Below are 14,369 nucleotides of genomic sequence, written 5' to 3'. Positions count from 1 at the left end.
TCAGCCAGTGGCTCAATTGGTTCAAGCATCAGTCTGGGTGCTGAGGATGGCTCAGTTGATTCCCACATGGGCCCCAGATGTGGGTTGCCCGCTGGATCCCAGGGGGGTGCATGTGGGAGTGTGTCTCACTATCTCCCTTCCTCTCACTTAAAATAAAATAAAATAAAATAATTTTAAAATTCAATTAATAAAAATAAAGATAAAAATCACCCTGGCTGGCTCAGTCCATAGAGCATCAGCCTGGCATGCAGACGTCTGGGGTTGATCCCTGGTCAGGCACACAGGAGAAGCGACCATCTTCTTCTCTTTCTCTTCTCCTTCTCTCTCTCTTCTCCTCCCACAGACAGTGGCTCAATTGGTTTGAGCGTTGGCCCCGGAAGCTGAGGATAGATCAGTTGATTCCTGCATGGGCCCTAGATGGGGGTTGCTGGGTGGATCCCAGTCAGGCTCATGTGGGAGTCTGTCTCACTATCTCCTCTCCTCTTACTTAAAAAATAAAATAAAATAAAATAAAATAAAATAAAATAAAATGAAATAAAAGATCAGCTTCTGCTTCTTTGCTAACCAGCCTCTTTTCTCTCTCCTCCGAGACTGGTTTAGAGAATGATATCCTGCAGACGCCTCACGCCAGATTCTCTATCGCGACCCTCCTTCAGAATGGGGTTGACCTCATACATGATTCTCTCACTGTCAGCTCCTCGAGGCTCAGCTTCGGAGGGACGAGAAGGGCCACTGGCACTGCTGACATACTGCTCCAGATTGCGGGCCGGTGGTATCAGGACAGTGGTGTAAGGCAGGGAAGGCCTGGTAGGCAGAGGGCTCTTGAGGTGCAGAGGGGAAGTGATGGGGCTAATAGCCTCACAGCCATTGCCTGCCTCCCGGATACTGCCATTCACGTTGGGGTCGCAGACGATCACATCAGCAATGCTCATGCCTCTCAGGGTGGGCCTCTCCTCAATTGGGTCGCTGACATCTTTTCCAAAGGTTGCGAAGGTGCGCTTGGCGGGGCGGCCGTGGTCATAAACCTCAACCTCAGCAGTTTCCATGGACATAGCGATGATATCCCTCACATTTTCGGGGGACCTGGAGCGGCTAGGCAGGGTGTTCCGGGGCATCCAGCACCTGTCAGAGTGGCCAAGAATGCGGCATTCATCCAAGCAGTGAAATCCGTCATCTGTTTGGAGAAAATAGAATGTCAATTTCATCAGCTTTTCCCAGGAATCATTGATACACCCTAGCGTTCTGTTTCTTAGGTATCCACAGGCCCTTCTAGGAAATGGCACTTATTTCAGAAGAAATAGAATTTTAAAAGGCTGTACACCTTCCCCTGTACACCATGCTTTTTTATTAGTTTTGTTGCTGTTTTTATTGCTGAAAAAACTAAAAACCTAAAGGGAAACATCTGTCAGAGGGGAGGGGGGGTGAATGCTGGGTGAAAAAGGTGAATGGATTAAGAAAAATAAATCTTATAGACACAGACATCAGTATGGTGATTACCAGAGGAAAAGGGGGTTGGAGAGAGGTACAAGAAGATAAAGGGGAGATAAATGGTGATGAAAGGAGACTTAATTTGGGGTGGTGAACACACAAGACAATATATAGATGATGTATTATGGAATTGAACAACTGAAACCTATATAATGTTATTAACCAATGTCACTAATAAATGCAATAATTTTTTTAAATATGCTATGATGAAAAAAATACTATATTGTTTAAAGGTTTATTCTGAGTGTCAAGGTACTGAGAGTCAGCATTTTTATCAACAACTCTTGCTAAAAATCAACTGTACTTAAGACTAGTTCTGGCAGAAGAAGTGGAAGCAGGAAGTCCGTCAGTATATCTGAGAAATCTTGGCCATATTTTTGAGCAACAGCACTGCCAACCACATTTCTACCCTACTTGTGAATGATATACAGTACTTAATTTTAATTTGGTAGCATGCTGTCTTTGAAAGCCCAATTGCATCACTTCTTTTTGATCACCAGTCCCATCAGCCAATCTCCTCACTAAGCCATCTGCATAACTTAATTTCCTATCAGAATGAACATACTGAACTGTCTTCCTTCCGTTTTGCCCTTAAGCTTCATTGGCCCTTTGCACACATCACTCACATATACCCACGTAGCCATCTCTCCTTATCTTCCTTATCTGCAGTTCATTAAGGTAATATTTCTTAAAAAAAAATTGTCCATGATTACCTTAGCCCTTTTATAGCCAATCTCAGTAGATAGAGTTCATAATTATTGGTGAGACATATGTTTCTCTTTTCATATCGGTTTCATTTAGGGTAAAGGCTTTAGTTTGGCTCTCAAAGAGGCTTTCTACATGGGCTTCACCAAAGCATGGAGCCCGGGTTAACTTCTGCTTGTCAGTTGGTAGAACAGTTCATCTCAAGCTTCTGTTTATACCCCTACTTTACACATCCATTTATATTTATGTTGCATTCTTGCATAAGGCTAACCTAATGAAAATGTTTGTCATATTGTACAATGCATCAAAATATAAGCAGCTTACCACTTATGGAAAACTATGGGGCAGGATTGGAGGAGGTAAGGAGACAAGGAGAGATTACAAAGTCAAAAAGTACATACTTTCACCCCCAAAATATTAGAAATATATGCTGTGGCTGCTTTTTTGCAGGGGGAGAAGTCTACAATTCAGAGTTTTGCCTGATATCAGTCTATATATAACACACCTTCCTTATACTCTTGATTTTCTTTTGTTGTTATTGTTTCTTGATTGATTTTAGTAAGTAAATGACATATCAAAGGGCACTTCTCGGCTTCATTCATCAAGGGATATTTTAGTAAAGGGGCACATAAGAGGATATACTCTTCATAATTTTGAGAAAAGACATTAGAATCAGCTAATCCAGGCAGAGTTCAGATTTTAAGACAACTCTGGGAATGGCTTGTGGCCTAGTTTAAACTACTGAAAAGCCATCCAAAGGTAGGATTTCTTCCTGGAACCTGGACACAATTTGCCAACTTATATTTAAGATGGCCACTTTAAGCTCCATTTCAGTGCTAAAGAATGAAACACTCAGAATTTTGCAGCTGGAACCAAATAACAAATAAGCATTGTCACCAAAAAGATAAGCACCTTCCATATAGATAACACAATGCTTCTGAAAACTTGAGCACAGTTCCTCACCAGGGTTGCATGGTACCCTTTGCAAAATAAAGTGTTTCTCAGCCTCTTCCCTGCAAACTTATAGTACTGTTATCTATCTGATAGACTGTTATCCTCCAAAATGCCTATGTTCCTGAGAGGCATAAAGTATAAAAGTAAGGGAAACATTTGTGTAGACATAGATGAGTGGTAGAGTCTATGGCTGATTTATGCACAATCAGTTTCATCCAAATCTAGTACTTTCTCCAGCAGGCCCCAAGATTCCTCCAGTAGGACAGAATTCACAACTTTAGAATTTTCCAAAAATATATTTCTTCCTCTCTATCTTTTATGAGGCCAATCTCATAACTTTCCAAATAATAGCTCTAAAGAATTAGTGTGATTGTTCATTTGGGAAAAGAGAATAAAGAGGTACAAGTGAAGGAACAGTTCAATAATAAACTTAACTTCTGTTTCTACAAATCTGAGCAAGTGTCCCCTGCAAGTCAATAAAAAAAAAAAAAAAAAAACACCACCACCACCACAACAACAACAAAAGACTGTGGTATCCCTGTCCTTTTTGTCCCTAATTTAGAATACAAAGATATAGAGGGCTTTAGTCTTTGAGCCGTGGAATCACAGACATGTGACCAGCTATGAAGAGAAAATCCTAGCTAACATTCAGATTCATTTACTGGCCACTTCCTCATACTTCTAAAGCAGAGCAATGGTAAACTACATTCTAAATGAATCATCTCAATGGGCTCTCATTTCTTTTAAGTTTTTAGTATCAAGTGGCTGTCTTCAAATTTGGAGATACAGGGCCTGACCTGTGGTGGTGCAGTGGATAAAGCATCGACCTGGAAATGCTGAGGTTGCCGGTTCGAAACCCTGGGCTTGCCTGGTCAAGGCACATATGGGAGTTGATGCTTCCAGCTCCTCCCCACCTTCTCTCTCCTCTCTCTCTCCCTCTCTCTCTCTCCCTTCCTCTCTCCTCTCAAAATGAATAAAAAAAATTTTTAAAAAAAGAGAGAAATCTTAAAAAAGAAAGAAAAGAAAAAAAATACAAAAGTAAAAATAAAAATAAAAATTTGGAGATACAGGATTTTTTTAAACACAATTCAGTAGGAAAATGCCATTCATGAGTCACCCCATATTGCAAGTACAGTGCCCCTTCCTTATAGTAAATTGTTTCAAATAAACAGTGGGAGGAGACCTGGAACTCCTGCACACAGAGTGAGAGCAGAGACCCCAAGGACAGAAAACTCAAAGATCTTATGAATCTGGGAAGATCAGAGCACGGAACTCAGTCTTCTCAAAAGCTTATCTGCAAGACAGTTCTTGCTTGCAGCTTACCCACTGCCTAAGTGAATAAATCACTCTTTAGGAAGAGGAAAAAGTAAACTCACTCAATTTTCCAGGAATGCAATCAGTCTAAGACTATCCACCAATCTCACTAAGCCTACTTCAGCCCTATATGAACTAGAATAATATGAAATTTTATTGGATTAATTACATGAACTTATTATGTGCACAGCTGTTACCTCATGCAAGTGAAGACTTGAATCTAAGAGAGTCTTTTGCTCATAGTGTCTCACCCCTGGCTGAGATCTGACATCTTTATTTTCTTAAAACTTTACCAAGAGCAGTAATTTGTTGCTTATAATTTTTGGTATCAAATAACACTCAGTGACATTCATGTGAATACAGTTAATATAAAAGGTAACCAAGTTTAACTTGGTAACAGTATAAACCAGAGTTTATAGCCATATCAATATGAAAGAAAACATGATGAATATAGAAGAATATCTTCCCAGCCTAAGGTAACTTACCTTCATAAATGCACTGAAAATGAATTACTCTTTAAAAATAAAAACTTCAATTTAGTAAGAAAATTAAGTTTGTATTAAAAGTGAGTAAATCACAATACAAAGTTCCTTAAGGAGAACAATGAAGACAGTCCATATGTTATAAAAGCAAAGGGACTACTTCAGGCATTGCAAAAGCTGGTAGAAATTGTGTGCCTGCCATTATTTAGTATTGTGGCTGGGGATGTAGCTTTAGCTTCAGAGGATAAATGAAAAGACTGATGAACCCCAACCCTTTCTTAGACCATTCAATTAGCATCAGTTAGCAAGTGCCACCCAATATTTGGCCTCTGTGATACCAAGTGATACATTGGCCTCTCCCCTCATTCACAGTCTATGCACCTAAAATTCACTTACAACCAGTGCAACATGAAAATAGATTTAAAAGACACTACTTTCAGAATTCAGAGTAATTGTATTATTGTCAATGGAACCTTCAGTGTTTATTTGATCAAAGAGACAAAGTTAAAACATATTGAAGTATAAGTGCTTGAGAATTTAATATTTATGATAGATGATATTGGGGCATCATGTATAGTCATATGATCTAAGTTGCAATTTGGGCAATAGTTCCTGGAGTTTTCATTTTTGTATTTGGTTCAATTCAATTCAATCCATAAAGAGATTTCAAGATGCATATAAGTATAAATCATTTATGCTGATGCATGAAGAGCAAGGAAATTAAGCAGAAGGCTGCCTGGAAAATAAGAAATAAGAGGTGCTGACAGCGACTGAGATAAACAGAAACTGACTAGACTGGCATCTTTGTATTTTGTCATCTATGGTGGAGAAAACTCCCTGACAAATGCGGGACTTCATCTAGGCGCTCAGAAACCATTTGACAAGCATCTTTACAATAAAATATGAGGTGTCACAGAAGGCTATTGAACTATTCCCCAAAAGGAGGACTACTGCAATATAGCAACTCAGAAAAGTGGGACCATTTTTAAGTTTCATTCTAAGATACCCACAAAATTAAGTCTCTAAGCCTATATCTGTTGGACACCTATGGTATCTATTCATTTCTGTGAAGAGTTTAAACCAGTTGTTGGACTTGGTTTCGATTAAAAATAGTCAGACTCTTTCACACATTCTACAGGTAGTTATGCTGCAGGGAATACAGATCCTTCAGGTGATATTTACAAAGAGCGCTTAACCTAAAGTCATCATCAATTTGGTTTCACTCTTTTCTGGAAAATAAAGAAATTTTGAACTCATCAATAACAAGAAAAAGACACTCTTTTGCTGATCATGAGTTTCTGAGTGTTGGACAGAATATATAGTAAAGATGGAACAAATAAGGCTGATGCAGAAAGCAAGGGAGATAGATAGGCATGCTAACCAGGAGAAAAAATATTTCCTTTTTTTAATGAAAATTTAATGTTGGAGGGAAGAAAAAGGCGGCCAGCAGCTGGTGTTCCTCTTAAGAGGAACTGACACTTCCCTCAGTCAAGTCCCAGGACATCCAGTTTTGTAGAACAAGCAATGCTATATGTGAGTCATTTCAAAATGTTGCAACTGCAACTTCTAAATTCTTTTAAAATTCTTGACGGCTACAATGTTCATGGTCCTGGGTGGGAAAGCTAAGAAACATTAGTAATTCCCCATTGGCTAGTTCACATTAAAAAAATAAAAGTGCTCAGTAAACCAATCACTGTTTCTTTAAATGATTCAAAAAAGTAGTATGTGCATGTCATCAACTAGGTAGAAATCATTAGAAATAATCACTGGAAGCAAACAGGAGTGTCAGAAGGATTACTGTTTATTAACTACCTAAATTGGACTATTTGTTACTAACCAAAGCCTCATAGAAAAGTCTTACATTATCTTGATATTTCAGTGTAACTCTAGCAACCATCTGGAATACTGCAATTGCAATGACACTGCTTCTGGGTACAGCAAACAGCACAATAATTTTAAAAATTCATTTCAAATATCTTCCTGGAAGCTAATAAATTTTACAGCAGTTTCAATCCTTCCTCATTGCAACAAAGAAAAGCTTAGTTCCAGACAAATTAAAAGTAAATTGATTGCCTTAGGGGAATCTGTTCAAATAGTACTTTTCCATGTTAGAAATCTTTTTTCCTAAAATAAGAAAGAGAGGGAAAGAGGGAGAGAGAAAGAGAGAATATGAATCTTGGATGGCTGAGATGGATGACAGAGATAAAGAGTGTGAAAGGAATAGAAGTCAGTGTGTGAAAAAGACAAGCTAGAGCAACATACGGTGAGTGAGAGACAACTAAAACCATTAAATACTTGTTTTCAAAACCAGGTAGAAATCAAGTTAAAATAAAATGTAATTGTGTCACTGGGGTGCAGGCCTAACATTTGTGCTGGAATTTATGAATAATAACTATGAATAATGAATATCAAAACTGAAGGGATCAAATACTACCTTCTATGTTTACTTGTCATTATCCACCTCTCATGGACAATGCTGTTTCTCTTTGTTCGTTTGTTTGTTTGTTTTCTCTTTTCCTTAGAGTTATTTAGTATTATTCTTTTTCCAGTGGTCTATGTAATCATATGAGGAGAAAGAAAGTTTATTTTTTCAGGGTGCTGCCTCAAAAGCAATTAGACAAATTCAGAAGCAAGGCTAATTAATCTATTCATTGAGAGAGAACTGGTAATTTGAAGGCACCCTATGCTTGTCCCACTGCTCTTATTAGAAAGAAAAATGCCTTTACACCTTTAGCTCATGGTCATTCTAGTATGATGCCTCCCTGGCCTTTAGCTTGTCCAACTGTTCTTTGAAAGAAAGAATGGCTGTTCCATCTTAAGCAAAAAGAAATTCTTGGAATCTCTCTGGGCCACAGCTGTGAGGGCTTTTTCTGAGTTTGTTCAAACTCTGAATATAAGAGTAGCAGAAGGCTTTTTGGTTGAGATGACCTGAGTTAAAACACTCGACATATCTCTAGGAAAATCTACATAAGAGGATGTACAGTAAGCCTGGATTATGGCCACACATTACGAAAATCATAGATATACCCTGGCCGGTTGGCTCAGTGGTAGAGCGTCGGCCTGGCGTGCGGGAGTCCTGGGTTTGATTCCCAGCCAGGGCACACAGGAGAAGCGCCCATCTGCTTCTCTACCCCTTCCCCTCTCCTTCCTCTCTGTCTCTGTCTTCCCCTCCTGTAGCCAAGGCTCCATTGGAGCAAAGTTGGCCTGGGCGCTGAGGATGGCTCTGTGGTCTCTGCCTCAGGCGCTAGAATGGCTCTGGTTGCAACAGAGCGATGCCCCAGATGGGAAGAGCATCACCCCTTGGTGGGCATGCTGGGTGAATTCTGGTTGGGCGCATGCAGGAGTTTGTCTGCCTCCCCATTTCCAACTTCAGAAAAAAATAAAAATTAAAATTAAAAAAAAATCATAGACATACACATGCACGCACACACTCACCACCACCAACAACAGCCCTCATCATCCTAAATACTCATTTCCATTTACAAGGGAAAACAATGGAGTATTATATACCCATTCTATCTCAATAAAGCTGGAAAAATCAGTGGAACATAGCAAAATGTTATTTTTTAAAAAGCAGTCTGGAAAATTTAAATGTTCTGTCTATTTAGTACAAATCATGTATCTTTGCATCCTTGGAATAATCAGTTTTTCCAAAAGATTGCATCTCCTGAACTTCAGTTTTATTGCATTTGCTCCTTGTTGTTTAAAATGTCAATCTTTCATGGCTAGGTGTGTGAAACATGGAGCTAATGAAGCAATGCCATGCTGTGTCTGGAGAAGTCCTGAGGAGTCAAGTTCTATGTTCAGAAAACAAGACAGCACTAGGAGTAGATGATTTGAAGTTTTATTCAACTCTGCAAGCTTTTTACTCTCTGAAATTTCTATTTTGCAATTATGGAGGGGGAGGATACAGACTTGTTTAATATATGATATTGGACTCTACCATAAAAGTATTCTAAGAGTAAATTGAAATTATTGAAGAAAAAGCCTTCTTTGGCCCTAGAGTTTTCTTATCCCCTTAATTCCACTTTGCAAGTTTTTTTATTTGCTTCTATCAGTTAGTGAATAGCAAATAATCTAGCTTCTTATTAAAACTTCAGATAAAATAATCAGCTTTGGTAAAATGTAAACGGTGGCTAGCTGAAGAGCTAAGGATCATCTGCTCATATAGTAAGATATGCCAAACTACTCATTCTATCCTAATGATCCTGAATTGGGGGCAGGAGATAGAAAAAAATTGGAAAGGAGTAAAGAGTGGAGCAGATAAAGAATGATATTTGGTATTCAAAAAGTTCTCTGCTGTTATTAATCACATACACACACACACTCACCCCCCACACTCTCTCTCTCTCTCTCTCTCTCTCTCTCTCTCTCTCTGTCACACACACACACACACACACACACACACACACACACACCAGAATAAAAATGCTGATGTAGCTTCCTGGATAACATACTTATAAAACATTATCAAAAAAAGACATTGAGAAATGATTTTATTCTCCCGGGGAATCTCTGACCCCCTCCCCACGCTTTCTCCCAGAGTTTATGCAAACTGAAAGTTTGTATGTTTAGCACCCTGTTACTCATTCCAATATGAGAGATAAGCAGTATTTCAACAAAGAAACCACTCATGAGTAATGATTTTACAGAGATAAGAGTGGGAAAACAAACTGTTTGAAATGAGTCTAATTCCTTGTGTGACAGCTAATAAAAAGAAACATCTGAACACAGTGCTTGAGAAGCAGTTTTGTACTGTTCAACAGACTGAAAATAATAGCCATTTTTCTGGTCTGCATTATCATTAATAACAACCTTCCTCCTGGTCATCTGCATTTATAGAGGAAATAAAGATTGATACAGTAATTCACCTTTCTTCTGCACCACCCAACTATACACAGAGTGTCCAGGTAATTTTTTCTTAGTACAAGCCAATTTTTATTATAAAAGTAAAATTAATCAGAGTACCTAAATGTTTCAGAAATTACTTGGGAACTGTAAGGCAGCCAAAGAATTTCCAAAGTAGTTCTCAGGAAAGTAGTTTGGAGAGTAAAATGATATGTTCATATCTTTCCTTTGTTTAAAGAAGCCCTTGTACTCTACTAGGAGGAAATCTTTTCTATCTTCTATTTACTTTCTCCTAAGCACCCTCAAGACTGTCCAGGGCAGGGAGATAGTAGATTGATTATTCATTAGATATAATAACCTACTAACTGCAGCTCATCAGCTCTGACAATGCATTAAGATGGAATTGCCTTTACAAAATTTCAACCTATTTACAAGCGTTGTATGAAGAAAAGTTTCTCTGGAGTTCATGGGTCTTTTATTCCTACCTATAAATAATGAGTGCTGCCATGAATTACTTCTCATTCCTCTTTTCTCATCTCATCTCCCTTTCTCTATTCCATAGTATTTTAATTCATCTCTGCCATCCCCAATATATCCTCTTGTTTTATTATTCTGTTCATACTTCATCTCTCCCCCTTCAGCTTCATAACCTTTCCTCATCACATCAAATATTTCTGCCTAGAAACTCATACCTCCAGGGAAGATACAAGGAGGAAATCAGAAACAAGAGCAGTGGCCAAGAAAATTCACTAATAAGGAAAAGACCTACTCTCTGAGACATTTTTTCCTTCCCACCAAGGAAACATCAGAGTAAGCCTGATGGTTCTGTGGGAGCCTCTCCAAATATTAGAAACAGCTGTGTCTGGAATTTCCTTAACAGGGTGTGTTACCAGTACCACTTACAAGAAACACTTGAGGCAAGGAATATTAACTGTATAACTACAAACATCATCTGGACACCCTATAAAATAGCCCATATTTCTCTATTAGTAATGGTTAACATTAATTGTGAAATAAATTTTTAAAACTTAAAATTCCCTCAAATTCCAAAAAAATTGACACGAATTTGATGCCTGCCAAAAAAAGTCAACAGGCTATTTAATAAATTACTCAACTATTTGCTCATTGGAAACTCACAGTCTAATGTAACACTGGTCTTCTCATGTCCTTCACATTAATATCATTGGGCTATCTGCCAGAGCAAAGAGAAATAACCTTCATGTTGGTGAATTAGAATCTCTAGTGTCAGATACAGTCAGCCTGACTAATGGGAACTACAGATTGCCAAAATCTACAGCCTCCCTGTCTGTTCCACCCATCAAATATGCTTAGAAGTCCCATGGCACAAGCCCAGCAGCGTACAGATACCAATCAACTGTCAACAGCTTAAGTGTAAGCAATTGTATATGAAGTACAATCCAAGTGTGTTTCCATTTTAGTTGCAGGAACTCCATTGCTATTATGGCACCCATAATGCTCAGAACTAATGATTCAGATAAGCATCCAAGAACAAAGTGTAATGGGATGGTCCTTACATGCTACAATTACAGCATTCAGCATAGCACTAATAGCCCTGTCTCAAATTCCAGGGGCACCACATGAACGGTTTTGACAGGATTGCCTTTCTCCTCAGTTAAATATGATCAAAGATGTAGTGATTCCCATATGCCTTGCTGCTAATCTGGAGTACTGTTTCTGCCTCTCCAGACTCCCGCAGGTAGTGTACAAAGGAATACATGTGTATACATAATAGGCTAGAAATCTCTATTTCCCTGACATCCCAATATTGCATCAAATGGTATTTTTTTAATTTTTTTACCCTTTATATTCTTCAGCACTTCCAATATGATTTAAACTCACTTCTCTATGAAACTAGTTTTACATCTCAAACCTATAAAATAATATTCTGTTTCAGAGATACTGCTTTCAAGTGAGCTGCTCAGGAAAATAATTTTTCAATAGTTGTTTCAGGAGTGAATATAATTTACTGGGTTATCCTGAAACACAACAGCATCTCAATGCATTTTAAAATTAATGCTTTATTTTCTTCCTGGATTAGGACCTTATCCTGACATTCACGTCCAATGGAAGGCCAACTGCCTTGGTGTGAGCAATCACTGATACTCCTCCAAGTACAACCTGAAGAATCCAAGGTATAGAAACCTGCTATCTTAAGAAGTCCATACCTTGGAGCTCAGGGATATGCATGGCCATGTACCAATTTAGAGAGACGGAACAATTACTAGGTCCCAGGCTCTACAGAACTGAACAGAGTCAAGTTTATACAAATTATGGGTAAGAAGTGGGGTAGAGAAATTATATAATCCATAATATTTGTATTTGTTATGGAGAAACCACTTTTCCTTCCACAACAATACTGCTCATATATTAAAAGTTCTCAATATTATTGAGCTAATCATTAAACAAATCTCAAGGACAAAGCTGAATCCAAACATCAGAAAAAAAATCAGTTCTTTCAAATAATATTTATCTACCCTTGCTTCCAGTAAGCATAGAAAAACTCTAAATATAAATACAGCTACAATTTTAAGAGATATTTTTACTGTCATATTAAATATTTGTGTCTTCTTTATTTTGTCCAATGTCCTCCATTTCTTTGTTTCTTAGCACCATAACTGGAGCAAGCTTGATTACACGGCTTTAGATTTCCCTAACCCTTGCCTAGTTCTCAACCCCTACTGATAAGAAGCTGTACAATAGAATAATTAACACCAGCTGTCCCATCTTCACTTCTGACTCTAGGAGCTGAGTAAGCCAACCTTGCAGGGTGTGGAGTGGAGTGGGTAGAAATATGTCTGGCTCCAGCCCAGCTATGGTGGGCCTCTCCCAAATTGCAGTCCTCCTGCAATAGAGAATACCTACATTCTTCAATCATGTTTACACGGCTAGAACTGTACAGGCCCTGAAAATCATGCAAGGCACATAAGGGGCTATGATTGCTTCCTGTTTCATTCTGGATTTAATCTTGTTTATCTAAAGAAGAATAAATGGATGTATTAAATTCCCTATGTAGAGCTATCAGCTACTGGGAGAGAGAAAAATCTCCCCTTCCTGAGCGAAGTGTTTATTACCATGATTGCAGCAGCCCACAGGTGTGAAGCCAATAAAAGCTCAGTTCAGGAGAAACAGTAATAACAGGAAGCACAACCATCCATATCAGAAAACAATTCATTGTATGATTACGTTGAAAAAACTAGTTATGGTGAAAATACTGGCACTACCTCATTTAAATGGAGTTTGTAGCTATTCTGGCCCTGAGAGTATGGATGAGTCTGCTATCCCTTCCCGCAACCACTGCCCTAGGTTTGTATATTTCTGCTCACCAATACCAAGGAGAGTCATCCTGCAGAAATACCTGCTCCAAAAATAGAGAAAAGTTAAAATGTAAGCTTGGCCCTAGGCATTTGGCAACCATTCCTGGACCTAAAGCCAGAGGGACTGGTGAAGAACATTCTTAATGCTGATAATTATGAAGGGGCAGAAAAGCAATGGCAAAACTTTGGGCTGCAGCACAATGTTTGCTTGTAACAGATCAAAAACGGAAACTGTCTCAAGAAGAATGAGGAATACATAAGTCGGATCTACTGGAACAACTCAAGAGTTGATCTATTCCTTGCCAAAAAAAGAAGCCTACTATCCTGAATTACATCTGAAGTCAGTTCCTCTCAGTGAAGTATTTGTTTGAAAAGGGAATCATCTTTTTCTCAGAGACTCTGGACTGTGGACTCTAGAGTAAGACAGCCTGATTCAAGTCCCAGTTGTACCACTTAACAGCTCTATCCTATGAAAGTTAAAATTATCCTCACCTGACCAGGCGGTGGCGCAGTGGATAGAGCATCAGACTGGGATGCGGAGGACCCAGTTTTGAGACCCTGAGGTCACCAGCTTGAGTGCAGGCTCATCTGGTTTGTGCAAAGCTCACCAGCTTAGACCCAAGGTCGCTGGCTCAAGCAAAGGGTTACTCAGTCTGTGTAGCCTCACAGTCAAAGCACATATGAGAAAGCAATCAATGAACAACTAAGGTGTTGCAACGAAAATAAAAATGATTGATGCTTCTCATCTCTCTCCGTTCCTGTCTGTCTATCCCTATCCATCCGTCTCTCTGACTCACTTTCTGTCTGTGTAAAAATAAAATAAATAAATAAATAAATAAATAAATAAAGTTATCCTCTGTGCCTTTTTTTTCCCTATCTGCAAGATAGAAAAAATTACACTGACTTCATTGAGCTGTTCAGACAATTAAAAATGGAAATATACATAAAGCAAGATAATCAGTGCCTGATACAAAGAAAGAACTCAATTCATGTTAGGTGTCATTTATCCACCAGAAAGCTCTAACTCTGGAATAAATGGAGCCCTAACTGTCCTTATCCTTAAACCATGTAGCCAACTACTGGTGGAGTATGTAGGAAGGGCTGCTGGGAAGACCCGTGTTAAAGATTATCACCCTCATCAGGTTGTCTTGGTGACCCAAATGCCACTAGTAGTTATTCCTGTATATTATCATCACATTAAGATTTCAAATGGTATTTGGAAAAAAAGATCAGTAAGTTTAAC

The 14,369-nt window shown here is 38.6% G+C and overlaps 1 protein-coding gene across 1 annotated transcript in view; it reads right to left on the bottom strand.

The window, feature by feature from the left end:
* Positions 1-589: 589 nt before the first annotated feature.
* The window catches only part of PCDH19 (protocadherin 19), a 91,662-nt gene continuing 77,882 nt past the window's right edge, over positions 590-14,369 (bottom strand). Inside the window, exon 3 of the mRNA XM_066356561.1 lies at positions 590-1,174. Coding sequence (XP_066212658.1) covers positions 597-1,174 — 578 coding nt within the window. The 3' untranslated portion in view covers positions 590-596. The remainder of the gene's footprint in view (positions 1,175-14,369) is intronic.

Source organism: Saccopteryx leptura, chromosome X, assembly GCF_036850995.1.
Source record: "Saccopteryx leptura isolate mSacLep1 chromosome X, mSacLep1_pri_phased_curated, whole genome shotgun sequence".
NCBI classification, from domain to species: Eukaryota; Metazoa; Chordata; class Mammalia; order Chiroptera; family Emballonuridae; genus Saccopteryx; species Saccopteryx leptura.
This window is presented reverse-complemented; position numbering and strand designations above follow the sequence as displayed.